The sequence below is a fragment of the Herpailurus yagouaroundi genome, unplaced genomic scaffold (genome assembly GCF_014898765.1).
Source record: "Herpailurus yagouaroundi ecotype Mexico unplaced genomic scaffold, PumYag 295, whole genome shotgun sequence".
NCBI lineage: Eukaryota > Metazoa > Chordata > Mammalia > Carnivora > Felidae > Herpailurus > Herpailurus yagouaroundi.
In genome coordinates this window covers 3,995,150-4,018,529 of record NW_024412512.1, presented here as the reverse complement: position 1 = coordinate 4,018,529, position 23,380 = coordinate 3,995,150, and the positions used below count along the sequence as shown (strand labels likewise).

General features: G+C 61.6%; 2 protein-coding genes across 2 annotated transcripts; one reads left to right on the top strand and one right to left on the bottom strand.

Annotated features, from left to right (window-relative positions):
• Positions 1-500: 500 nt before the first annotated feature.
• LONP1 (lon peptidase 1, mitochondrial) lies at positions 501-20,594 on the top strand. Its single transcript, XM_040461615.1, has 18 exons — positions 501-947; positions 3,777-3,865; positions 4,470-4,589; positions 6,314-6,545; positions 8,082-8,143; positions 8,700-8,829; positions 9,219-9,302; positions 10,415-10,635; positions 11,378-11,516; positions 12,163-12,341; positions 14,405-14,492; positions 14,818-14,940; positions 15,031-15,147; positions 17,655-17,795; positions 18,193-18,358; positions 18,936-19,153; positions 19,248-19,412; positions 20,232-20,594. Exons 1-18 carry the CDS (start codon positions 516-518, stop codon positions 20,406-20,408), a joined length of 2,883 nt encoding a protein of 960 aa, XP_040317549.1. The 5' UTR covers positions 501-515; the 3' UTR covers positions 20,409-20,594.
• Positions 20,595-20,664: 70 nt separating this feature from the next.
• Positions 20,665-22,587, bottom strand: RPL36 (ribosomal protein L36). Its single transcript, XM_040461628.1, has 4 exons — positions 22,455-22,587; positions 22,185-22,279; positions 21,510-21,644; positions 20,665-20,795 (listed from the first exon to the last, which is right to left on the bottom strand). The coding sequence occupies exons 2-4, from the start codon at positions 22,275-22,277 to the stop codon at positions 20,706-20,708; spliced, it is 318 nt and encodes a 105-aa protein (XP_040317562.1). The 5' UTR covers positions 22,278-22,279; positions 22,455-22,587; the 3' UTR covers positions 20,665-20,705.
• Positions 22,588-23,380: the final 793 nt, after the last annotated feature.

Sequence of the window (23,380 nt, the reverse complement as noted above, 5' to 3'; positions counted from 1 at the left end):
CCGCCCCCCGTGGACGTGAGAGCCCTAGCGCTCAAGTTCTCTCCAGTTGGAGCGTGCGTTCGTCGTCCCCTGAACTCAGCACTGGGGCCCCTGCACACAGCCGCGCATGAGCAAGCTGGTGTAAGCCTGCTCACAGCGTTCCCCGGGAAGCCCGGATCTGCACACCGGGACGCGCTCCGCAGCCTGAGCGCCTGTCGCCCGCGCGCCAAAACCCAAGTGTATACACGGGGCTGCCTACAAGTTCTTACAGGTGCGCTTGCAGCACTAGTGGCTCCAGGGGCCCTGGAGCGTGCCAACGCCCCCCCCCCCCCCCACGTGACCCAAAAAGGCTTTGAGCGCGTCAGCTGGGAGGCCGGGGGAGGGGAAGGAATGTAGCGGGAAGACTGGGCCCCACCCCCGTCGCTTCTGGTTCCACGCCCCCCGCCGGCGCCCAGGCACGCGCCGGGCTTCACGTGCGCACTAGCCGGGCGAGAGGAAGTGACGCAAGTGCCGTGCGTCGCCAGGATGGCCGGGCCATGGCGGCGGGCACAGGCTACGTGCGGCTGTGGGGCGCGGCGCGGTGTTGGGCGCTGCGGCGGCTGTTGCTGGCCGCCGCCGGGGGGCGGGTTCCAACTGCTGCCGGAGCGTGGTTGCCCAGAGGCCGGCGGGCCTGCGACGCCTCGCCTCCCTGGGCGCTGTGGGGCCGAGGCCCTGCGGCCGCGAGCCAGTGGCGGGGACTTTGGGAGGCGAACAGCCGCGGCGGCGGTGGCGCATTCTCCGGCGGCGAGGATGCCCCCGAGGGCGGTGCCGAGGATGGGGCCGCGGGCGCGGGGAGCAGCTCGGGAGGCGGGGAAGGCCCCATCATAACGGCGCTGACGCCCATGACAATTCCGGACGTGTTCCCGCACTTGCCGCTCATCGCCGTCACCCGCAACCCGGTGTTCCCGCGCTTCATCAAGATTATCGAGGTAATGCGCGCCCCCGTCTTGACCTCCATTTCCCCATCTCTGCAAGCAGCGGGTTGGACCGAGGGATCCTTTAGCAGCACCTTCATGCCTCACAACTTTTCCCACGCATGAAGCTTCTTAAAAGTTGGAATTCGTGTCCTTGTCTTCTCATTAGTTTGGTGAGTTGGAGCCAGATTCCTCTCCCTTTCAGATTGAGTTTAGGATTGTCCAGTTAGAGTCCCACCCAGTCGTAGAAATCCGATGCTGGGAAAGACCGGAACTGTTCTGCGGGTTTGGGTAAATGTTTTGTAACACTCTCAGCTGGGGGGGGGGGGGGGTGTTGCCACCTAGCTAGGAACCTCTTTGGAATCAGGATTCATTCCTTTCCTAAACATTTTTTGACTGCTTACCACATGCCAGGTGAGGTTTTTAGGGATACAGCAGTGAATAAGACTGATAAAAATTCCTGCCTTTGGAGGTTATCCCACTAGAATGTGGGATACAAAAGGCAATAAATCAGGTTAGTAAATAAATTGTATGTCGGAAGGTAATACATATTATAGGGATAACAGAGTCAGGAATAGAGTACAGGAGATTTAGGGGGAAGGATGCTCTAAGAGGAGCGCAGCCTTAGTTTATTCGTTTAGTAGAGAGTTCTTCAGCAGTAACAAACAAGTCAAATACAGTCCCTGTACCTAAGGAACTTGTGTTCTGATGGAAGAGACAGCAAGCAAGATCATTTCAGACTAAGAGCCATGGGGGGTGGGGAGGGTGGACCTGGGTGATGTAATCGAAAGCAACACGAGTGCAAGGAACTTGAGGTTTTAGAATACAAAGGACCCGAATGCCTTCTTTCTTCTCTTTTTTTTCTTTTAATGACGTGGAAAATAGAGTTTGTGGTGGAAAATGGTTATCTGTTAACTGTCGGAGCAAGGTCATGTAATGAGTCAGCCTCTGCGTTCATCTCCAACCTTTCCCTACGCTCTAGTCTCTGCTAAACAAATCTCAGGACCGAAGGAGCCCCTGCCACCTCCTCTGAGGTGTCTGAGCAGCTATTCCGAGGGCCTTCTTTGGTTTCGAGTAGTGGTTACTTGCAGACCCCAGAGCCTGTGGATTCATATCCTGGCTCCACCATCCAAGCTCCTTCACCTTCAGAAAGCTGTTCCTCTGGGCCTCCATTTTCTCATCTGCAAAATGGGCATCATAATTGTACCTCAATTCTCAGAGCTCATGGGGGAGGGGAGTTCACCTTTGTCAGGGCTATAGCCTTCTATCTCAGTCAGAAGCTGGTGCTACTGTTTCCTGTATGGTATTCTTCTGAGCTCTCAGAAGTTTGCCCTGGGGGCCTTTCTCCTGTCCTCAACCCCAGCCGACCTCTGGGGCCAGGAGTGTTCACCAGGTAGGGTCCCCTCGGCCCTGCAAAGTGGCAAATGCCTCTTGTCCCCAGAGGTAGGATTCTTCCAAGAGATTCTGTTTGCCCCGCCCCGGAGTTAGCCAGGAGGGTTAAATGAATTGCTGTGGAAAGCCTGAGACTGGCACAGGGTATGCCCTGTATTTCTGTCGTTGTTACCTGGTCAGTGATGGGACAGGCGCTGAAATGCAGCAGCTATTAGCAGAGGGCAAACTGGAGAAACTTCCATGGGACCGAGTTGGCAAAGCTCCGTCTACTCGTATTTTTGTGGTTGACACTGTATGTGGCTAATTTGCCCCAGTCGTGTGTCCCCTCAGTACAGATTGGTGGCTCTTAAGTGTTGGTGGGCCGTGTACCCCTCCTGGCTGTCCTGGACCTTTTCCCTGGGAAAGGTGCATCTGTGAGGTGATGAAGTCCTGAACCGTAAGAGTCCCTGTTAAGGGATGAGTTAAAGCCCTGTTCTCAAAGTGTGGTGCCTAGACCGGCCACATGAGCATCACCTGAGAGCTTGTTTGAAGTGCAGATTGTCAGGCCTACTCCAGGCCCCCTCAAGAAACTTCAGGGCTGGGGCTCAGCTGACTGTCTTAACAAGTCCTCCAGGGAATTCCAGTGCAGGCTGAAGTTTGAGGGCCCTTAAGTGTCATTGTAATCTGGTGTGGGACTTAATGTCTGCTGGATGGAAATCAGTTGAGCCTTACAGATGTCTGTGCTCCTGCCCATCAGATGTTTCCTAGAAGACGTTAGCCCTCTCCCTGCCATTGAAATGACATCAAGATAATGTCTTGTCATTCTGGAGCTTTCAGTCGTTGATGAAAAGGGTACAGATGGGATTGGGAAATCCTTTCAGTGAAAATTGGAGGAAGTTACCAGCCTGTGGGATGGGCCACGTTTGAATTATGCGTGTTCAGTGTTGATTTTCTGTCATTGATAAAATCATAATAGTCTAGACATCTTACCCCTGAAACAACTCTTGAAATGGGATGTTTTGTTTTTTTTTAAATTTTTTTTTCAACGTTTATTTATTTTTGGGACAGAGAGAGACAGAGCATGAACGGGGGAGGGGCAGAGAGAGAGGGAGACACAGAATCGGAAACAGGCTCCAGGCTCTGAGCCATCAGCCCAGAGCCCGACGCGGGGCTCGAACTCCCGGACCGCGAGATCGTGACCTGGCTGAAGACGGACGCTCAACCGACTGCGCCACCCAGGCGCCCCGAAATGGGATGTTAAATCACTTTCTTGGTTCTCGCCATTGGGCTACTTTGACTTTTCTTTAGAAAGCAGCGGAAACCGCTGAGGAATGCAGCCCTGCCAATCTGTCCCACGCCTTTGTATGTTTGGCTTTTAGCATATCCCCGAGAATGATAGAGAAAACGCTAGAGCTGCTGTCAAAATGTCAGCTAGGAAACCTGCATTTCACTTTGGGGTCATTGTCATGCTAGGTTAAAAATAAGAAGTTGGTTGAGCTGCTAAGAAGGAAGGTCCGTCTTGCCCAGCCGTATGCCGGCGTCTTTCTAAAGAGAGATGACAAGTAAGTGTAACTTTTCCTTCACTCCTTCGTTGAAGTTGCCCTGGAGTGTAGCTCACCACAAATCCTGCTCCCTGGAGTAGCCGGACCTCTGACCTTTGACCTGCCGAGCATAAGGCTGAGAGCCAAGCATACTTTTTAGTCTAGGCTGAAGACTTGGCCTCGTGCATTGTCAAGATGCGAGGCGGGGAGGGGGAGTGGATTCTAACCTCCAGGACCCTAAGTGTTAAAGACACCCGTGAGGCCGCTTCAGCGCAGGGCTAGGTGGGCAAATACCTTGACTCTCGGTGGCAGTCCGCTCCGCTTCTGAGTTAGAAGGTACATTCGAAGGCTCGGTAGTGGCAGGTGTGCAATGGAATCCGGGCCTGCCCTTCCAGCCGACCTGGCCAGGAGCTGCTCACCTGTGTTCGTCGGCAGCCGCCAGGGGCGGCCCTCGGCGAGCAGGCGCCCTGCTGGGCCCTGAGCACCTGTGGGAGCGAGGCGGGTGCTCTCCATTTCCAGTTGCGGCTGGGAGGGGTGCTTCTCTTCCTCGTCCCTCTCAGTCCGAGGCAGCCTGCCGAGAACCAGAGGGCCCGTGCTGACGCTCCTTTGTGTCCCTGTCCCTTAGCAACGAGTCGGACGTGGTCGAGAGCCTGGATGAAGTCTACCACACGGGGACGTTTGTCCAGATCCACGAGATGCAGGACCTCGGGGACAAGCTGCGCATGATCGTCATGGGACACAGAAGGTGCGGGGCCCCGAGTGCGTGCGATGGGGCAGGAAGAGAGGCCCCGAGTGCCCCCAGGTGCCAGCACGGACCACCCTTCTTCCTCAGCCCTGTCGCCTTGCCACGGCAGGGACTGGGCCAGTGCTTGCCACGGCAGGTGGCCGAGATGGATCACTTCTGGATCCCTCCCTCCTCGGAGTCCCCTTGTTGGAGTGGCAGCGTGGGGGATCAGTGACAACCTGTATCTTTCATGCACATTATTCACAAAAGCATCCCGGGTACAGACAGCAAGTTGTCTGGGTGCATCTGGGTGTTAGATGTTCCCAGTTGGGGATACTTCTCCTCCGGTGCCCTGTCTGCGTCAGCCAGCGGGTCCTGCTGGATATCCAGCCTAGCACTGTCGTATTTCACTCGAGCACACACCTTTCCTTCTCGGGCGGTGTGGTTTCCACCTCCACTCTGCTGAAGGGCCGCTCACAGCGGTGAGCCCAGCTTAAATCCTTGTTCGGCCAGAGCTGATTGTGAAAAATGTGCCAGCTCGGCTGGGTGGACGCTGTCCAGTTTTCACGTGTGCGCCAAGGAGCATCGGTCCTCAAGGTGCTCGTCAGGAGCGTCACGGTCACATCCACGTGGGAAACACTTCTGAGTCCTGTGCCATTACGTAGTAAATGTTGCAAATAGCCCCTCATCGAAGGTGCTCGTCCTTTGTCGAAGCGAGAGTTCCCGGTTCTTTTCTCTCCCAGAGCCTTGTCTGGGGTCTGCAAGGCAGCACCCCAGAACACACTCGGGGAAGCGGGGTGCTCCGTGCACTGATTCTGTGAAAGGTCCCACTGGCATTCCCACCGCACGGAGCCCCACACCCATTTTCATCTGCTCATGTTAGAGGCTGTTTTCGGGAAAGTGGCTGCCACTGTGTCCTGGGGGGATTCGTGGGGGGAGGGGTGGGGAATGCAACCAAAATGAATAAAAACTGGGGTGGCTGCTGAGTGCCGTCCTCGCCTACGAGGCGCCTTATGGAGTGGGTCCCACGGGCTCCAGAGGCAGCTCTGTGCAACTTGCTGATGTCAGCCGGGGGTGGGGTCCGCACCCGCCAGCTCCCAGGCCCGCCCTCTGGGGAAGGTGGCGTGGGTGACAGGAGAGGGCCCAGAGGTGGAACGGCACGTTTGCATTCAATGTGTCACTCGACCCCTGGGGTCTGGTGTCTGCTGGGCACCCGGGTGTGGGCAGAAAGAGGCCAGCACCCCCTTCTCCCCAGCGGGGAGGGCATGAGCATCCAAACAGGTCACGGGCTGAGTTCTGATGATGGTGGGTGCTTTTGGAGGGAAGCAAAGACGGACGGGGTGACGGTAGGCAGGCACAGATGGGGGACAGACCACACGTGGAGTGGTCAGGGAGGGCTTCGGCGGAGGTGCCCTCGAATCGAGGCCCGAACCGCACGAAGGAGCACCGTACGGTGAGCTTGGGGCCGGGGGAGGGCAGGCGGAGTCCCAGAGGTCCTGCTTGGTTGAGCTGATGGCTTGAGGTGGGCCCCAGAGCCGGTCACCGCTGGCTCACCCGTCACATGTTCGTGGAGGACAGCAGGGTGTTGGCGTGCGCACGGATTGGGCGGGTCAGCTGGAGGCCCGTGGTGTCGGGGGTGGGGGGGGCGCCGTGCCGGTCTTGGGGTTCTGAGACACCGGCTTGGTCCCCAGCTTGGCCCTGTAGCCACCCCGGCAGCTTCACCCCGGCCTCGTTTCTGTCTGCAGGATTCACATCAGCAGACAGCTGGAGGTGGAGCCGGAGGAGGCCGAGGCGGAAAACAAGCAGAAGCCCCGCAGGAAGCCGAAACGCAGCAAGAAGGAGGCGGAGGAGGGCCTGAGCTCCGGGCACCCGACGGAGGTGATGGTGGAGCCCGCCTCGGCTCCCCCCGGCGAGGTGCTCATGGTGGAGGTGGAGAATGTTGTCCACGAGGACTTCCAGGTCACGGAAGAAGTGAAGGTACGGCGGGCAGCTGCCCAGGGAGCTCCCCTGAGCGGGGTGGGTGTTCGTCGACGCTCCATCCTGTCGCGGTCGTCGGGTTCTTGCGGGATGCAAAATGTACTCCCCCCGCAGAAGTCCTAGGAAGGACTGGCATCCAGAAGGCAAAGGAGATGCTCTGGGCCCTTAGCTGCTCATGAAGGCGGCAGGACTTGAACCTGGGGCCAGCCCCAGCCGTGTCTCCTGTGCGGGAGCCCTCAGCCTTGCTTTCCGTACTGGCTCCTTCCCCTGAAGCCCGGGGTGCTCGGGAGGGAAGCAGGGCCCACCCGCCATTCCCCGTGGCTTCAAGACGGGAGAGCAGCAGCCTTCTGGGCACCTTGACCCCCCGCACAGGCCTGCCAGCAGCGAGCCAGCTGTCCGGGTGGCAGAACGTGTCCTTCCACCTGTTCCTGGCGTGTTAGAGGCAGGGTGACCCCCGCCAGTGGGTGGGGACTAACAAGAAAAGCTTACATGCGCGTGGTCTCCCCGAGAACACGCCGCGCGCAGCCGACGGCCTCGGTCTGAGCCTGCAGCGCGGTGTTGAACAGAGTTCTGGGGGGACCTCTGGCCTTGGTGGGAAGGGGTCCTGCGGTCTGTTGGTGACGCCTGCCCCCGGTACCGGGAGGGGCTGCATTTGCTGTTGTCACACCCGCGAGCCACACGGGGGCCCTCGGAGCTGTGTTGTCCCGTCCTGGAGAGCTCCCCGTGGTGGTGCAAATGTTCTCTGGCTCCACGCCGTTAGCCCCGTGGTTGGAGGGAAACGTCCAGTCCCGTCTGGCGCTAATTTATTTGAGTGCGAGTAGCTCCCGCCGCTTGCTAGACTGACAGCACAGCTCCGAGTTTCCTACAAGGGTCGTGTGGTGGGAGAGAGACGGGGCCAAACTCAAAGATGCTGCGGGGGACAGATCAGGGAGACTTGACGGGGCTGCAGGCACCGTGGGCCTCTAGCTGCCTTCTGCAGGTCCTTTCTGGAAGGTCAGCTTGCTAGGGGCCACGTGCTTGTGGTGAAGAGACACGGCCGCTCTCGGTGCCCACCGGTGCCTTCGCTGGGGTGTGGCGTGCTGGGAACCATGCCTTCTGGAAATCATGAGGTTCTGGGCGTTATACCTTAGACTGTTCCATCGTGTCCACCGCAGGGGGGATCCTCTGCCTTGGGGAGCCTGGGGCAAGGTGCTGGGAGGGGGCAGGCTGGGAGCCCTGGTGAATCACAGGCACGTCCCCAGACAGAAGTCAGACCAGGATGTGCTGAGGTTGAGAAGGGGGATCGTGCTTGAAATAAGGGAATAAAGAAGCCCCACCTCTCTTTTTCCCTCAAAACGGCTCGTCCTGAGGTCAGGATTCGGCATGCTGTGAGGAGATAGGTGTTGGTTTTCGTGTCTCCTGCCCGGGTCCTGAGTCCCTGGGACTTGGATTCAGGCCGTGCACCTGGGCACCTGAGGCCATCCTTGGCCTGGGCCACAGCCCCTGCTGGCCCCAGGACCGACGGCAGCTCCCCCCCCGCTCACCCCCCTTTGCCAGGCCCTGACCGCCGAGATTGTGAAGACCATCCGGGACATCATTGCCTTGAACCCGCTCTACAGGTTGGTCTCCGGCCCCCCTCTGCCGTCTGAATGTACGGCCGACCGTCCCCCATCCCTGGGGCCGGGCTGGGGTCGCCTGCCTCTTTGTGCCACTGGGTTGGCGGGAAGCTTTCTCAGAGCGTCGTCCTGACAGAGAATCTTGCTGGCGCAGGGGTTCGTGGCACGGCCCGGCCCTGCGTGAGGAGATCCTGCTTCCCCTGCGGCAAGGGGACCCTGGCGGGGGGAGGGGGGTGGCCTACCCAGTCCGGGGCCTTTGCCTCCTTTGTGCTGACGAGGGCTTGGATTTGGTCGGAAGCCTTTTTGTCATCAGCTGCGGCTGGAGAGAATCTCATGGCGGGCCGGGGTTGGGGGGCGGCGGGGTGCACCACACGGCTGCTGGAGGGGCTCGTGTCTGGGTGTGGGCACAGGGACGTTAGTCTCTCGGCTCTGGGACGGGTGGCCTCGCTCACCCTGCCGCCCGGCTCTCAGCATCCCAGGGCCTTGCCCCGTGCTGCCGGGGAGAGGGGATGCGGGCCACCGGCTGCAGCGGTCCCCGCGGGGCCTCTGTCCCCTCCAGAGAGTCTGTGCTGCAGATGATGCAGGCGGGCCAGAGGGTGGTGGACAACCCCATCTACCTGAGCGACATGGGGGCCGCGCTGACCGGAGCCGAGTCGCATGAGCTGCAGGACGTCCTGGAGGAGACCAATGTGAGTGCACCCTGGTCCCCCGGGCCCGGCTGCTTGTCCGCGGCTCCGCTTTCCGATTTCACGTCCCCTCTGCACGGGTCCCTGTTCTCTCGTGGCTGCTTGGCGGCCCTGCGGGCGGTGCCTTGTGTTCACCGGGTGGCGTGCTCGGCTCGCCGCCAGTCTTTGGCTGCTACGAACATTCTGGACCACAGCTTGCGGGCCTGCAGTTTACCTGTAGGAGGTGTTCGCGGAACTGGGCATGTTAGGTCCGAGGGCGCGCGCCTCCGGTGGGTTTGGCGTGGCCAGGTGGGTCCGCCCTGTGAGCGCCCCGTCTGCGAGGTGCCTGCCCCCCCACCCTCAGGCACAGAGGCGGCTTCTGACCGTCGCCCGCGTCTTCCCTTTCTCGGCAGATCCCCAAGCGGCTGTATAAGGCCCTCTCCCTCCTCAAGAAGGAGTTTGAGCTGAGCAAGCTGCAGCAGCGCCTGGGGCGCGAGGTGAGCCCGGGCTGCCGACGCACCTCTGCGGGGAGGGTGGCGGCGTGCCCGCCGGTTCGGGAGGCTCTGCGCGCCAAACCCTGAGGCCGGTCCTGGCAGCTGAGCCCGGAGCCTGTGGTCTCGGGACGTCCCGCGGAGATGCTGGGAATGGGGAACCGGCCCGGGAGAGGTTGAAAATCGGTTTCCCCACGACTCTGCGTTTCGCAGCCCACCTTCCCGATTGCGGGTGAATCTGTGGGCTGCCTGGATTTTCAGTTGCTCGCCATTCACAGTTGAGTGACTTTTTCCACTCAGCTTTATTTGAGAAAAACCTTCCACGTCACATCTGTAACTGGGAAATTTTTTAACCCTTAGTTATCAACACGAGGTAATTCTTTTTTACATATACGCTTATTTATTTAAGCAGTCTTTACCCCCCAGGGTGGGTGTTGAACTCATGACACTGAGATCAAGAGTTGCATGTTCTTCTGACTAAGCGCACCAGGCACCCCATGAGGCAGTTGGGTTTTTTTTTTTTTTTTTTTTTTGTTTAATGTTTTTTACTTATTTTCGAGAGAGAGAATGAGCACGGGTAGGGAAGGGTCAGAGAGAGAGACACGGAATCGGAAGCAGGCTCCAGGCTCTGAGCTGTCAGCACAGAGCCCGACCTGGGGCTTGAATCCATGAACTGCAAGATCATGACCTGAGCCGACGTCGGCCGCTTCACTGACGGCACCCCCTGGACGCTGCCCCTGCCCCCCACGAGGCAGTTCTTAACGCACCCCCAATGGGACGCAGGGGTGGGGGCTGTAGGCGGCACTGGGGCCCGGCCCGGCCTCCGAGCCCTCGCCTGCTGCCCTGTCCGTCCAGAGGAGCTCCGTGCCCGTGGGAGGTGCGCTGGGGTCACGGTCGGGATCAAAGAGCAAATCGCTTGCTCATCCGGCACCGAGAGTTTATTTTGGGGCCCCACTCAGGGAGACTAGGTTCAAAGTGGGGGGAGCTGGAGGCGGCCTCGTGGACTCTCCTCGTCCGGTGTCCTGAGGAAACAGCGGCCCCGCCCCGGCCCGCGTGGGTCTGCAGACCCGCCCATGTTCCCTCCCGTGCGCTGTGACCGTAGCCTCTGGGCCCTGCAGGTGGAAGAGAAGATCAAGCAGACGCACCGCAAATATCTCCTGCAAGAGCAGCTGAAGATCATCAAGAAGGAGCTGGGCCTGGAGAAGGAGGACAAGGACGCCATCGAGGAGAAGTTCCGCGAGCGGCTGAAGGAGCTCGTGGTCCCCAAGCACGTCATGGATGTGGTGGACGAGGAGCTTAGCAAGCTGGGCCTGCTGGACAACCACTCCTCTGAGTTCAAGTGAGCACCCTGGGGGCTGTGCTCAACGTGACCTCCGCCCTCAGGGGCGGCCCCTTCTCGCTCCTCCGCCCAGACCCAGAAGCTGGGAGGTCGGGTCCCTTGGGCGCACTCTGGCTACGGTGGGCGCCTGAGAAGCGCTTGACGTATGACGGCCCTATCTTGGTGCCCCTGGGCGGAACAGACTTCTTTGTCACTCCGTCTCCCAGCTGGAGAATTTGAGGTTCAGAGAAGTCAAGTCAGCGAGCGGGGGGCCTCTGAGCTGGTACACAGGGACGGGAATTTGAACCCTGGGGTGTCGGCCCAAAGTGGTGCTTGCTTGTGGCCCCTCTTTGGCATTTCTCCGAGGGCCTGGAGGTCCGCGCGTCTTCCTGGGGGCTCGGCCTTGTCCGGTGGGCACACGGCTCCCAGCCTGGGGGTCCCTCATGGCCGTGCTGACCTGCCACCGGCCGGGCCCATTTCCCACTTGCTCTGGGTAAGGTTGTCTCGCGTTTACCGCTGCCACCTCCGCGGTACAGGCTTCTGACCAGTCCCTGTGCGCGCCACATCTGGCTCGGGAAACGGGCCAAGCGCTTGTCCTGGGAACTGTGCCGGGGCCCACAGTGTGGCCTCTGCCAGGACGGCCTCCCCAGGCGGTCGGCGGCCCTTCCGGCTGAGGTGCTCGGTGTGGTCCGCGCAGTGGGTTCTGCAGGCGCTGGCGATGTGGATTTGCCACGCTCACCAGCCCCGGTCTGTCCCGTGGCAGCGTCACTCGGAACTACCTGGACTGGCTCACGTCCATCCCTTGGGGCAAGCATAGCGACGAGAATCTGGACTTGGCCCGGGCCCAGGCAGTGCTGGAGGAGGACCACTACGGGATGGAAGACGTCAAGAAGCGCATCCTGGTGAGACCCCCCCGTGCCCCCCCCCCCGCCTCGCCGGCCCCCCCCCCGCCCCCCCCCCGGGCACCCCCCCCCCCATGCTTCCCGGGCCACCCCCACCCCCACCCCCATCCCGGTGACACCCCCCCGCACCTCCCCCCTGCTTCCCAGGCCACCCCCCTGCCCCCATCCCGGTGACGCCCCCCTGTACCCCCCTGCCTCCCAGACCACCCCCCTCACCCCCATCCCGGTGAGGAAGGAGATGTGGAGGGCTCCAGCTAGAGGCGGCAAGGGCAGTCTGGGCCAGGCTCCCTGCTCCAGGGGCCTCCGGTTTCTGAGGGGGACAAGAGTGCCCGAGATGACAGACGGACCTGGCCCCAGGGCCAGTAGGCTGTGGCTGGAGCAGAGAGAGGATCGGAATTGTCCAGGATGTGGGAGGAAGGGGACACGCTAGCCGGGCCTGGTGCCGTGTCCCCCACGGTCGGTCCCTGCCCCCCCCCGGGGCATGTGACCCTTCAGTCAGCTCGGCCCCTCTGGGATACGCCTTGTCCCTTCCGCGGCCCCCGGAACCCTGCAAGGCGGCGTGACGGTGCTGAGGCCCACGTCAGGCTGGGCCCCTTGCTCTGCAGAGAGGGCGGCGAGCCTCACGGGAGCCCACCTCTGCCCGCAGGAGTTCATCGCCGTCAGCCAGCTCCGAGGCTCCACCCAGGGCAAGATCCTCTGCTTCTACGGTCCGCCTGGCGTGGGCAAGACCAGCATCGCCCGCTCCATCGCCCGTGCCCTGAACCGCGAGTACTTCCGCTTCAGCGTCGGCGGCATGACCGACGTGGCTGAGATCAAAGGGCACAGGTAGGTCCGGCCTCCTGTCGGGCTTCGTTCCCCCGCCCTGGCTCTCTTCCTGTGTGTTAGAGGGGGGTCAGCGGTGCACGGGGCCCTGTGCTTGCGCTGCGGTAACGTGACCGAGTGCAGCTGCTCGAACGTGGGCTCAAAGCCTTCGCCTTCAGCACCGGGAGGGCGGACCACCACCAGCGCTTGTTCGCCAGGTCGTGGACAGATATCCCGGTGGGTCCAGCTCCCGTCCGCCCACTCAGCGCCCCCAGTGCTGCGGCCAGAGTTCTGGGGCCGCGTGCTCAGCCCCAGGACCAGGGACTGTGGGCCAGGGCGAGGGGCGAGGTGGTTGTCCCAGCGAGGACGGGGCGGCACACCGGTGAGGTCTCGGCACGGCTCTTGGTTCTTTGCTCCCTCGCCAGGCCCAGGCAGCGGCTGCCATCCTGGGTCCGGGGTGTCAGAACTGCCTGGCCGTGTGCATGGCACCTTCCGTCAGGGCGGTCAGGATGTCGTGTTCTCCCGGGGCCTCCCGCCACGCCAGCCCCTGCTGAGGGTGGTTCTCGGAGCAGTTTCTTTAGGGAGACGCAGGCGTAACAGGTGTACGAGTATCTCAGGAGCTCCAGGAGTTCAGAGCAGGCATCCGGAGTCTGGCAGGGCCTTGGGGGACGGGAGTGGATGAGGCCTTCATGGTGCCGGGCGAGGAGTCCGTGAGGGCCTGTGGTGCAAGGGCGCCCGGGAGGCGTGGGGCCTTTGGGCCTGCCCCAAAGGCAGAGGGGCGGCTGTGCCGGCTCTTGGCTCGGGGCTGGAGTCTGAGCTGGGTGGGGGAGGCAGAGGCAGGCCCTGGTGGCCCCTTGGCCCCTGGTTCAGAAGGCCCAAGAGTGTGGACAAGGACCACTCACCCAGGCCGCGAAGGGGCCTTGGCTGAGGTTTCAAACAAGTATAGGTCTGTGACAAGTGGGGGTGAGTCACTGGGGGAAAGGGGCCCAGGAGGGCAGGCAGGTGTTCTCTATTGATGTCCGTCTGGGATTCCCAAACAGGGATGAGGAAGGGAACTTCTGCTGTTGTCCTTTAGTAACAGCAGCAAAATTTTCTCTGTCCACAGCTCTCCAGGGCTCCCTCCTCCCTCGGGGTAAAAGCCCAGATCCACACTGAGGCCTGGAAGGCCTAGCACACCCTGCCCTGTTTGTTCCCTTTCCTGTCTCCCCCTCACTCACTCTACTCTGAAAGCCATATGGGCTTCCAGCACTCTGGGCCTGGTCCTGCCCCTGCCCCTGCCCCAGGACCTTTGCACAGGCTGTTTTCTTACCCAGAAAACTTCCTTCGAATACTCACACAGTTTGCCTCTTCACTTATTTTGCTCTGGGCGTCTCCCCGAAGCGTCCTTTATCCCCGTCTTAGAGTAGTGTGCCTCTGAGATGGCATTGCAGGACCCCCATCCTTTTGTTGTCTTTGTAGCGTGGATAAAGTTTCTCTGCCTCGTGATTTCCTCCTCTACCTGGCCGACCATCTGTCTGCCCTGCCGGGCCTTAACCTCACAGACACAGGGCTCGTGTCTGCTTTATGCCCTGTGAGTGCCAGACACCCGCAGCTGAGCTGGGACAGGAGAGCAAGTAGATGGCCAAGAAACACCCGGCAAGCGCCAGCTGGGGCCAGGCCCTGGGCGCCGTGGCCCCGAGGCCTGGGAGGCCATGCTGCGCCTGCCATTGGGGAGGACCTGGGAGGGGGGACGTTTGCTGCCGGCACCTGGCTGCTCTTGACCTTCCTTGCTCTGTGAGGTGGGCACCGTGGGCTGGGTTTCACCATCTGGATAGGAGGTGCTGGCTGGGGGGATGGCCCTGAGAGGGACCTGGTTTCAAGTCTGTGTCTGTGCCTCGAGTTGGGGGGGGTGGGGGGGGTAGGCGGGGTGGCCTTCCCATTGCTGGGGCGAACAGGTGGTTGGGGTGACCGTGCTCTGCCTCCACTGCGGCCCCTGGAGGGCACCTGGCTCGCCGAGGTCCTGTCTCTGAGCTGGGCCTGCGGGTGCCGGCGTGACCAGCCCCAGGCCGGTGAGGTGCCATCCGTTCCTGCTGTGCCCTGCCCCCCAGGCGGACGTATGTGGGCGCCATGCCGGGAAAGATCATCCAGTGCCTGAAGAAGACCAAGACGGAGAACCCCTTGATCCTGATAGATGAGGTGCGCACGGACGAAGGGCGGGGCACGGGGCCGGGCTCAGAGCTGACAGGGCAGCGTGGCCTCCGTTCCCGGTGCCCTTCCCCAGACGCTGTCCCTCGGGCCTTCCTGGGCCAGAGCTCCGGGCAGTGCTGACCAGGTGGAGAGTGTCCCAGATCAAGCCTCGGGGGAACCCTTCTGCTTCCGCTCTGGGCCGGCCCCGTCCCTCCCCCTGGGCGCAGTCCGGTCCCACCTGGCGCCCTCCCACCGGTGGCGTCTGGTCAGGAGACACGGGGAGCCGGACAAGGGGCCAAAGCCGTCTGCCGTCTGCCGTCTGCCGTCCCTTCAGGTGGACAAGATCGGCCGGGGCTACCAGGGGGACCCCTCGTCAGCACTGCTGGAGCTGCTGGACCCTGAGCAGAATGCCAACTTCCTGGATCACTACCTGGACGTGCCCGTGGACTTGTCCAAGGTGTGCGTCCTGCAGGGGGCCTGGGCCTGGTGGGGGCGGCAGGTGCCAGGCAGGTGCCAATCCTCCGGTACCTCCCTGCCGCCTCCCCAGGTGCTGTTCATCTGCACAGCCAATGTCACGGAGACCATTCCAGAGCCGCTGAGGGACCGGATGGAGATGATCAACGTGTCTGGCTACGTGGCCCAGGAGAAGCTGGCCATCGCAGAGGTGAGGCCGGGACCCCCGCCCAGCCCTGGACCAAAGCAGCAGCCCTGCTAAGTGCCCGCCACCTAACCAGAGGGGGGCGGACAGCCCACAGTGGCCCTGCTCGGAGAGGGGGTGGCCGGGATCTGCCCGCCTGTGCAGTGAGGTATCGCCGAGAGCAAGGCGGGGCCTGCTGTGAACCGTGTAACGGCACAGCTCTGACGCCAACGTGGCATTTCCCTGCGCCACCCCATCTTCCGGTGGGGTGTCCGGTAACCCCCGTCAGATCCTGGTCCTGCCTGGGCTCGGGTCAGACCCCGCAGGGGAAGGGCTCGGTGCCTCGGACTGCCCCACTTACATGCCAGTTGCACGTTCCAGGTCTTTCTTCTGGCCAGCTGGCTGTAAATCTGGAGTTCCCACGGCCTGCTCTTTGGGTTTGAGGATTTGCTAGGACAGCTCACAGAACCCTGGAGAGGTTTACTTAGGTACCGGGTTATTGGAAAGGATACAGCCAGGAAACCGCCAAAAAGGATACATCGAGCCAAGTAGGGGGCAGGGGCTTCTGTGCCCTCCCTGGGTGCGCCACCCTCCCACGCCACCCAGTGAGTCCGAATTCACCCGGCTCCCTTGTCTAGAGTATTTACGGAGGCTGTTTTAGGTGCATCAAGTGAATCATTAGTCACTGGTGATGGACTCTACTCGCAGCCCGTCCCCTCTCCCTGGGGGTCAGGGGTGAGGCTGAAAGTCCCGTCCCTCTACCCCCATGGTTGGGTCCTCTGGCCCTCAGCAGGGGCCACCTCACTGGCACGAGCTCGGGTGTGGCAGGAAGGGGCTGATAGATGCCAACAGCTGTCCTTCTCACCCTGTCACTCAGAAAACAACAGGGTCTGGGAAGCTCTTATATCAGGACCTGGGGTCCAAGACCAAGGACAGACTTCTTCTTTTAAAAATTTTTTAAGGTCTGTTTATTTTGAGAGACACACAAGTGTGAGCAGGGGGAGGAGGGGCAGAGAGGGAGAGAGACTCCCAAGCAGGCTCCACACTGGCAGCGCAGAGCCCGACGTGGGGCTTGAACTCATAAACCGCCCGATTGTGACCTGAGCCGAAACCAGGAGTCGGACGCTTCACCGGCTGAGCCACCCGGGCGCCCCCAGATTTCTCCTCATACCCCACTGTCTCGGGCCCCAGAACAGGAATAAGAGAAAGACAGCCCGTGAGCACAGCTTTGGGGAGAACACGGTCTCTGGGGCTTTCAGGGCGCGGGGGACCCGTGCACCGTCTGGGGCTGTGTGCTCAGCTCTGTTAGCAGACTGCCCCGTGAGCGTGCTGCTGCCTCGTCCCGCAGCGCATCTGTCCCCAGTGCGGGCTCTGGGCCCCTCGGAAGCCAGCTTCTGTGCCTGCACGCTTGCAGCCGTGGGTGTGGGTGTGGGTGCGGGTGCGTAGCTGCCGTCTTCCTGCCGGCTGGGTCAAGTTCTGTGCGTGCGTAACGCGTTTCCTAGGCCCAGGCGAGCCCAGGATCCGGGGCTCCGTGCGCTTCTTAGACGTTAGCAGTCTTCCGAGGCTGGAGACTGGATTCACACCCTTGGAGGATGTTGAGCAGAGCAGAGAGCCAGGTTTTCTTCCGGACGGGAGTCTCAGTTTCTGACTGCATCGTCTTTGTGGAAAGGGGTTGAGCACGTTTCTCCCTGAGTCCATCACAGCCGTCAGGGGCTGACCGTGGTCTCCTCTCCCCTGGGGTAGGAGGTGGGCAAGAGGAGCTCTTGGCTGAGGTGGTTACAGGGGCACTGGGGTCTCCGCCCGGCCAAGGAGGGGCAGCCTGGGGGCCTGGGCCGGGACTGCTTTTGAACCTTTAAAATGACAAGAGGAACACGGACTCCCAGAGGCTTCTGGTCAACCCATGTCAGCAGATGTACTGACGTGTGTGGTTGTGTCCCCGTGTCTCCCCTCCTGTTCCTCCAGTTGGCGCTCAGGACTGTCCCATGACCGCTGTGTGGAGGGAGTTGGGCTGGGCTGTGGGTGACATGGGAGCCCCTCGACCTCCCCACTTCTGTCTGTGCTCGGGGTGGCAGCCGCTTGCCCTGACTCACAGGTCCTCAGTGTGTAAGTGGGCTGAGCCCAGGGATCAGGGAAACCTTCCTGGGGAAGTGGCATCTCAGATGACATCTGGAGGAAGGGCAGGGCTGGGATCTGGGCAGAGACCCGGGAGCTTCCGGAGGCGGTGGGCTGGGCAGCTGCGGGCTCACGTGTGGGGTCCTGGCGCCTGCCGTGCTCTCCGTCTAGACTTCCCGCCTCCCTCCCTCCTAGCCTCGCTGGCTCCTTACCCTCAGGTCTCAGCTTTGAGGTCGCCTCCCAGGGCAGCTGTCCCCCAGCCACCCACTGGGGGCCGAGAGCTCCGTGCAGGCAGGCGCTGGGCCCACCTCTGTTATCTTTAGGCAGCCTGGGGTCTTGGGAAGGCTCAGGGGTAAGCGGGGCCCACAGGAGAGGCCCTGAGGCCCTGGGGGTCTTGACGACAGCATCCCCCTCCCTGCCAGCGCTACCTGGTGCCTCAGGCCCGCGCCCTGTGTGGCCTGGATGAGAGCAAGGCCAAGCTGTCCCCAGAGGTGCTGACCCTCCTCATCAAGCAGTATTGCCGGGAGAGCGGCGTGCGCAACTTGCAGAAGCAGGTGGAGAAGGTGAGCCGGGCGGGCCGGGGGTGGGGGTGGGGGGTGGAGCGCTCTGCGGCCTGGCCAGGCAGGTGGAGAATCGTGAGGACTGGATGCCAACCCTGAGACACGTCCTGCGTGACCCCACTCACCGGGGTGCCTAGAGGAGTCCCGTCCACAGAGACAGTAGATAGTGGGCTCCAAGGGTGGGGTGAGGCAGGGGGAGGGGAGTCACCGTTTCACGGGGACAGTCTCCGTTTGGGGAGATGGAAAGTTTGGAGATGGTTGCACGACCCTTATTGCCACGGAGCTGTAAACTTAAAAATGGCTGAAAGGTTCATTTTCTGTACTTTACCATGATGTTAAAGATTAAAGACCAGCGGGGTGGGGGCCGCACCAACCCTGCTGCCTTCCCCCCCCCACCCAGGTGTTACGGAAGTCTGCCTACAAGATTGTGAGTGGCGAGGCCGAGCTCGTGGAGGTGACGCCCGAGAACCTGCAGGACTTTGTGGGGAAGCCCGTGTTCACCGTGGAGCGCATGTATGACGTGACGCCCCCCGGCGTGGTCATGGGGCTGGCCTGGACTGCCATGGGTGAGCAGCCCGGGACGGTGGGGTGGGGGGGGGGGTCCTGGAGAACGTCTCACACCGGTTCCTGTGCGGTCAGCTGGCGTCCCCCCAAGATACACTGGCACTGAAGGGAGTCCCAAGGGATCAGGGGCTGATTGAGAAGGAAAAAGATGCGGCCGCCAGGTGGCAATATCCTCACACAGGCTTTATTCACATTGACGGGAGGCCCCCTCCTCTTGCTTGGGGAGCCCTGGAGATGGGGTCCCGGTGACCTTGCCTGGCCCAACACGGAGGCTGGGGTGTGCGAGAGGCAGGCTCTGAACCGTGAATCAGTCTGCTTGTTTGGACCTCAGTTAAGCAGCCGCACCGGCCAAGCGGGCAAGCGGGCGGGCGTCCGTCGGCCCTTAGGCCGTGGGGCCGATGCAGGTGCTGCATCGGATGAGCAGGCCTTGAGCAGGCCCTAGGCTGCGGAGAGCTAGCGAAGGGACAGTGTTAATGAAGGGGCATCCGCTAGGTGGCCCCACCGGTAGGGTCGGGGGAGCCACGGTCCCTAGAACCCGAGGGTCCCAGAGTTCACAGGCTCTGCCTGCTGGTCTCCCAGGAGGCTCTACGCTGTTTGTGGAGACATCCCCTCGGCGGCCACGAGACAAGGACGGCAAGGGGGACAAGGACGGGAGCCTGGAGGTGACAGGCCAGCTGGGGGACGTGATGAAGGAGAGTGCTCGCATCGCCTACACCTTCGCCAGGGCCTTCCTGATGCAGCACGACCCGGCCAACGACTACCTGGTGACCTCCCACATCCACCTGCACGTGCCCGAGGTGAGGCTCCACCTCCCGCCCCCGGGGGCAGCCCCGCTGCCTGTGCCCCCGCCTTGTCCCGCCTTCCCACCCCCTGCCCGCATCTCCCCACCAGGGCGCCACCCCCAAGGACGGCCCAAGTGCCGGCTGCACCATCGTCACGGCGCTGCTCTCCCTCGCGACGGACCGGCCAGTTAGACCAAACCTGGCCATGACGGGCGAGGTCTCCCTCAGGGGCAAGATACTGCCAGTGGGCGGCATCAAGGAGAAGACCATCGCAGTGAGCGTCCCCCCCCCCGGGCAGGGCTGGCACCTTCGGGGGAGTCCGGATCAGGGGCCGCACGCTGTGGCATCACACACACAGAGCGAGCCTCGGGCGGGGAAGGGTGACAGCGCAGTTTACAGACCATGAGGGTGAGGCCTGGGCCCTGCTGACCCGAGTCTTGGCCGCCCCCCTTTGGTGGCACATCCTGGCGTGCCCCCCCCCCCCCCCCCGTTGCATTGCAGGTAGGATCTGCTACCCTCCGGCCTAAGGGCCCAGATGCACAGAAGGCAGGGGACACGGGCCTCTGGGGGGTGGAGGGGTCTGCTCCGACCAGAGCCTCGGTCCGGGGCTTCCTGTGTCGGGACTCCCACTTCTCTGCAGGGACCCCTTCCTTCCCCACCTTGACCCTACCCCCCACCTGCCTAGAAGGCAGGGTGTCCACAGATGGGGACAGACAGCCATCTCCGGCAGGGGGCTTTGCGGAGGCTCTCCAGGCCTTTCCTCACTTGTGAGTGGAAGGTACACCGTGTTCCTGGATGGAGCCTCACCAGGCTGAGGGGCCCTCCCAGTGAGCCAGGGCCCAGGAAAGGACAAGGGAGCAGGCCGGGATGTGCACTAAGCCTAGAAGTGCTTAAATGCGTGTTTCTGTAAGGCTCCTGTGCCAAGCCGCTAAAGGTAAAGCAATGGTGACTGTGAATTAATCCAGAAGAGTGGGCTCTGGAAGAGCAGGTTCCTGGAACGGAGGCCAGTGATGGGGTTTGGGCTTTAGTTTCCTGATCTGTAAGCTAGCTCATACAGTGCAGCCTGGCCGACTGGCGGTCCCCTCCTTCCCAGGCAAAGCGAGCTGGAGTGACCTGCATCGTCCTGCCAGCTGAGAACAAGAAGGACTTCTATGACCTGGCCGCCTTCATCACCGAGGGCCTGGAGGTCCACTTCGTGGAACACTACCGGGAGATCTTCAACATCGCCTTCCCCGAGGAGCAGGCGGAGGCCGTGGCGGTGGAGCGGTGACCGCAGCCCGGGCGCTGCTGGCACTCACGGGCCCCGTCCAGGCCGAAAATGTGCCAGGGCCGGGGACTCTGGGCAGCTGAGCCCCCAGGAGGCTCGGGAGCGGCTGGAACCAAGGACCTCAATTATGGCTTAATCACAGTCTGGCATATATGGACTATTTAATTATGATTAAAACCCTTTCTGGTACCGGCCGGCTGCTTGTGTCTGTGCGCCACGTCACCACCGCGCCCCTTCCCCCAGACCAATACAAGACCCCCAAGTTCCAAAAAGGCTTTATTACGTACAGAGGGGAGGGGCTCAGTCCTTCTTGGCTGCCGCTTTCCGCATGGCCGCCAGGACGTTGCTCAGCTCCTCTCTCTTCCTCTTGGCGCGGATGTGTGTCCCCACCTGCCGAGAAAAGAGACTGGAGCGGTCGGTCTGGGCCCCAAGCCCCGGCCCTGCCGACAGTCCACCTTGGCCCCCCCCCCCCCACCTTTTTTTCAAAGCTATCATTAGGGGAAAACTGGGTTCTCAGATTTGAAACATTTTAAATATTTAGACACAGTGCAAGCAGGTAAGGGGCAGAGAGGCAGACACGATCCCAGCCAGGCCACTGCTCCCAACCAGGCTGCTGCGAGCTGTCAGCACGTGGGGAGGTCATGACCTGAGCCAAAGCTGGAGGTTTTAACAGACTGAGTCCCCGAGGCGACCGTGACATTTACTTATTTTGAGACAGGACAGTGCGAGTGGGAGAGGGAAGAGAGAGAATCCCAGGCAGGTTCCCTACTCCCGGTGCAGAGCTCCATGTGGGGCTCGAACCCGTGGAGCCTGGACATCACGGCCTGAGCCAAAACCAAGAGTCAACCCTTAACTGAATGAGCCACCCAGGCACCCCAACCACCTTCTTTTTCCACGTTTATTCTTGGGAGCACGCAAGCAGGGGAGGGGCAGAGAGGGGCTCGAGAGGAAGAGAGCGAGCGAGATCCCTCCAATCTGACACAGGCTCCCAGCTGTCAGCGCAGAGCCGGAGGTGTCGCGGAGCTTGCACCCCCTAACCGCGAGATCACGACCCGAAGCCCCCGCTTAACCGACTGAGCCCCCCCAGGCGCCCCATCCACCTACCCTTTTCTTGATGAACTTGAGCGCGCGCTTGTCCTTGGAGACTTTGAGCAGCTCCATGGCTCGCCGCTCGTAGGGGGCAAAGCCACACACCTCTCGGATCATGTCCCGCACGAACTTGGTGTGTTTGGTGAGGCGCTGGGGGTTGGGGGGGGGGGGGGGGGACGGCCCGCCCGAGGCGCCGGGCGCCCCCCCCCCCGGGGGCGCCGCGCCCCACGACCGTAGCGTGACTCCTCCTCACCCGCACCCCCGAGTCCCAGCCTTCTCGACAGGGCCCTCCCGCCCGGCCTTGACCTAGGCTGTTGCCTGCGCCCGGAAACCTCTCCCAGGGGGCGCAGCTGGGCACCATGGAGTCGCAGCTTAACGACGGAGCCCTTAAACCCGGTGCAGCGGAGATCACAAGCCTAACAGGGCCTCCGCTTTCCTTCCACATTCCAGCCTCGACCCCTCGACCCAGGCCCCGTGCGCCCGGCAAACACCCGCGCGGGGCGCATCCAGGTGTGCGGCCCAGGTGGGCGCTCCTCACGCAGGCGATTCGCACGGGTCTCCACTCGCTGCTCGGGCGAGTCTCACCCCCCCACGCCGCCCACGAGTCCCCGCCTGCGCCCCACCACTGTCGCCGGGGCCCTACCCGCCTCCCCCCAAGAGGCTCCCCCCGACGCGCGCACCCGCACTCACCCCGCGGCGGCGGCTGTGCCTCGGCTTGCTCACGTTCTTGGTTACCTTGTGGCCCTTGTTGAGGCCCACGGCCATAGGGTAGCGCAGAGCCATGGCTGCAGACGCGGATGGGGAGGGGAAGAGATGAGTGCGGGCTCGGTCCCCGCCGCCCGGAACCCCGCGTCCCGGCTCCCCGGGGCTCGCTCGCCGCACTCAGGCGCAGCCCTGAGCCGCCGCGGGGCCCCGGAGGCCGGATGGCAACAGATCCCACACACCGAGCCCCGGACTAACCTGCTGCTCCTCAATGGCTCCCGCGGCGGAAGGGCTGTAGGCCCGGGGAACTCTGGGATATCTAGCTTCCGCGGGTCGAGCGAGCCAGAGAGGCAGGAACGCCGCGCACTCCCCCTGGCGGCTGGAGGCCCTGCGGTCTCCATGAGCATGCGCGAACCATCTCCCTGCGCATGCGCGCTTCCACTAGCAGACCAGCACTAGCTTCTTCGGCCGTGGGTGCGGTGACTCCCTTCGCCGGTGGGTTGAGAGTCCGAATCCTACTTTTGCAGGCTCCTGGCTGAAATCCCACCTTGGCCACTGGCTTGCTGACCCTGCGCCAGGAACTTTACCACCCGGCACCTGAATTTCTTCATTTGTAAAAGGACAGTAATAGTACCTATTCCAAACTGTTTAAGATACAATGGTACTTGGCACAAAATAAAACTTCCATAAACAGATTTTGGTTTCAATCTATATGATCCTAAATTCTTAGAACTGAAGATGTGGTATAGTGCCCCCTGATGGCACTTGATATAATTTGATGTAATTTTAGCTGGTTCGGGGACAGCAGGCAGGGTTGAAACTAAACAAAACAAAACAAAACAAAATTTCTGGTTTTTTTTATCTTTCACTTCTACTTATCCCCAAATGATGGTCCCAGTTTGGGGCTGATCTGTTTGGGGTTAACCCTTGTAACCCTTGCTCATTCTAGAGCCCTGCATAGCCAACAGCTATTGTAACATTGTATTTGTTCTGTAGTTTGTATTTGTATAGTTGCTTTTTCCTTATGCAAGTGCACTAATTTATCATTTTAGGGAGAGGAGGCGTCACGTTTTCACTAACTGATATAAATATCAGTGATGTGCAGGTAGAGAATCCCAGCTCCTGCCACCGACGTCCAGCCTCTCTCTAAGCACCTTCCCTTACCTATGAAATGGGTACAGTGG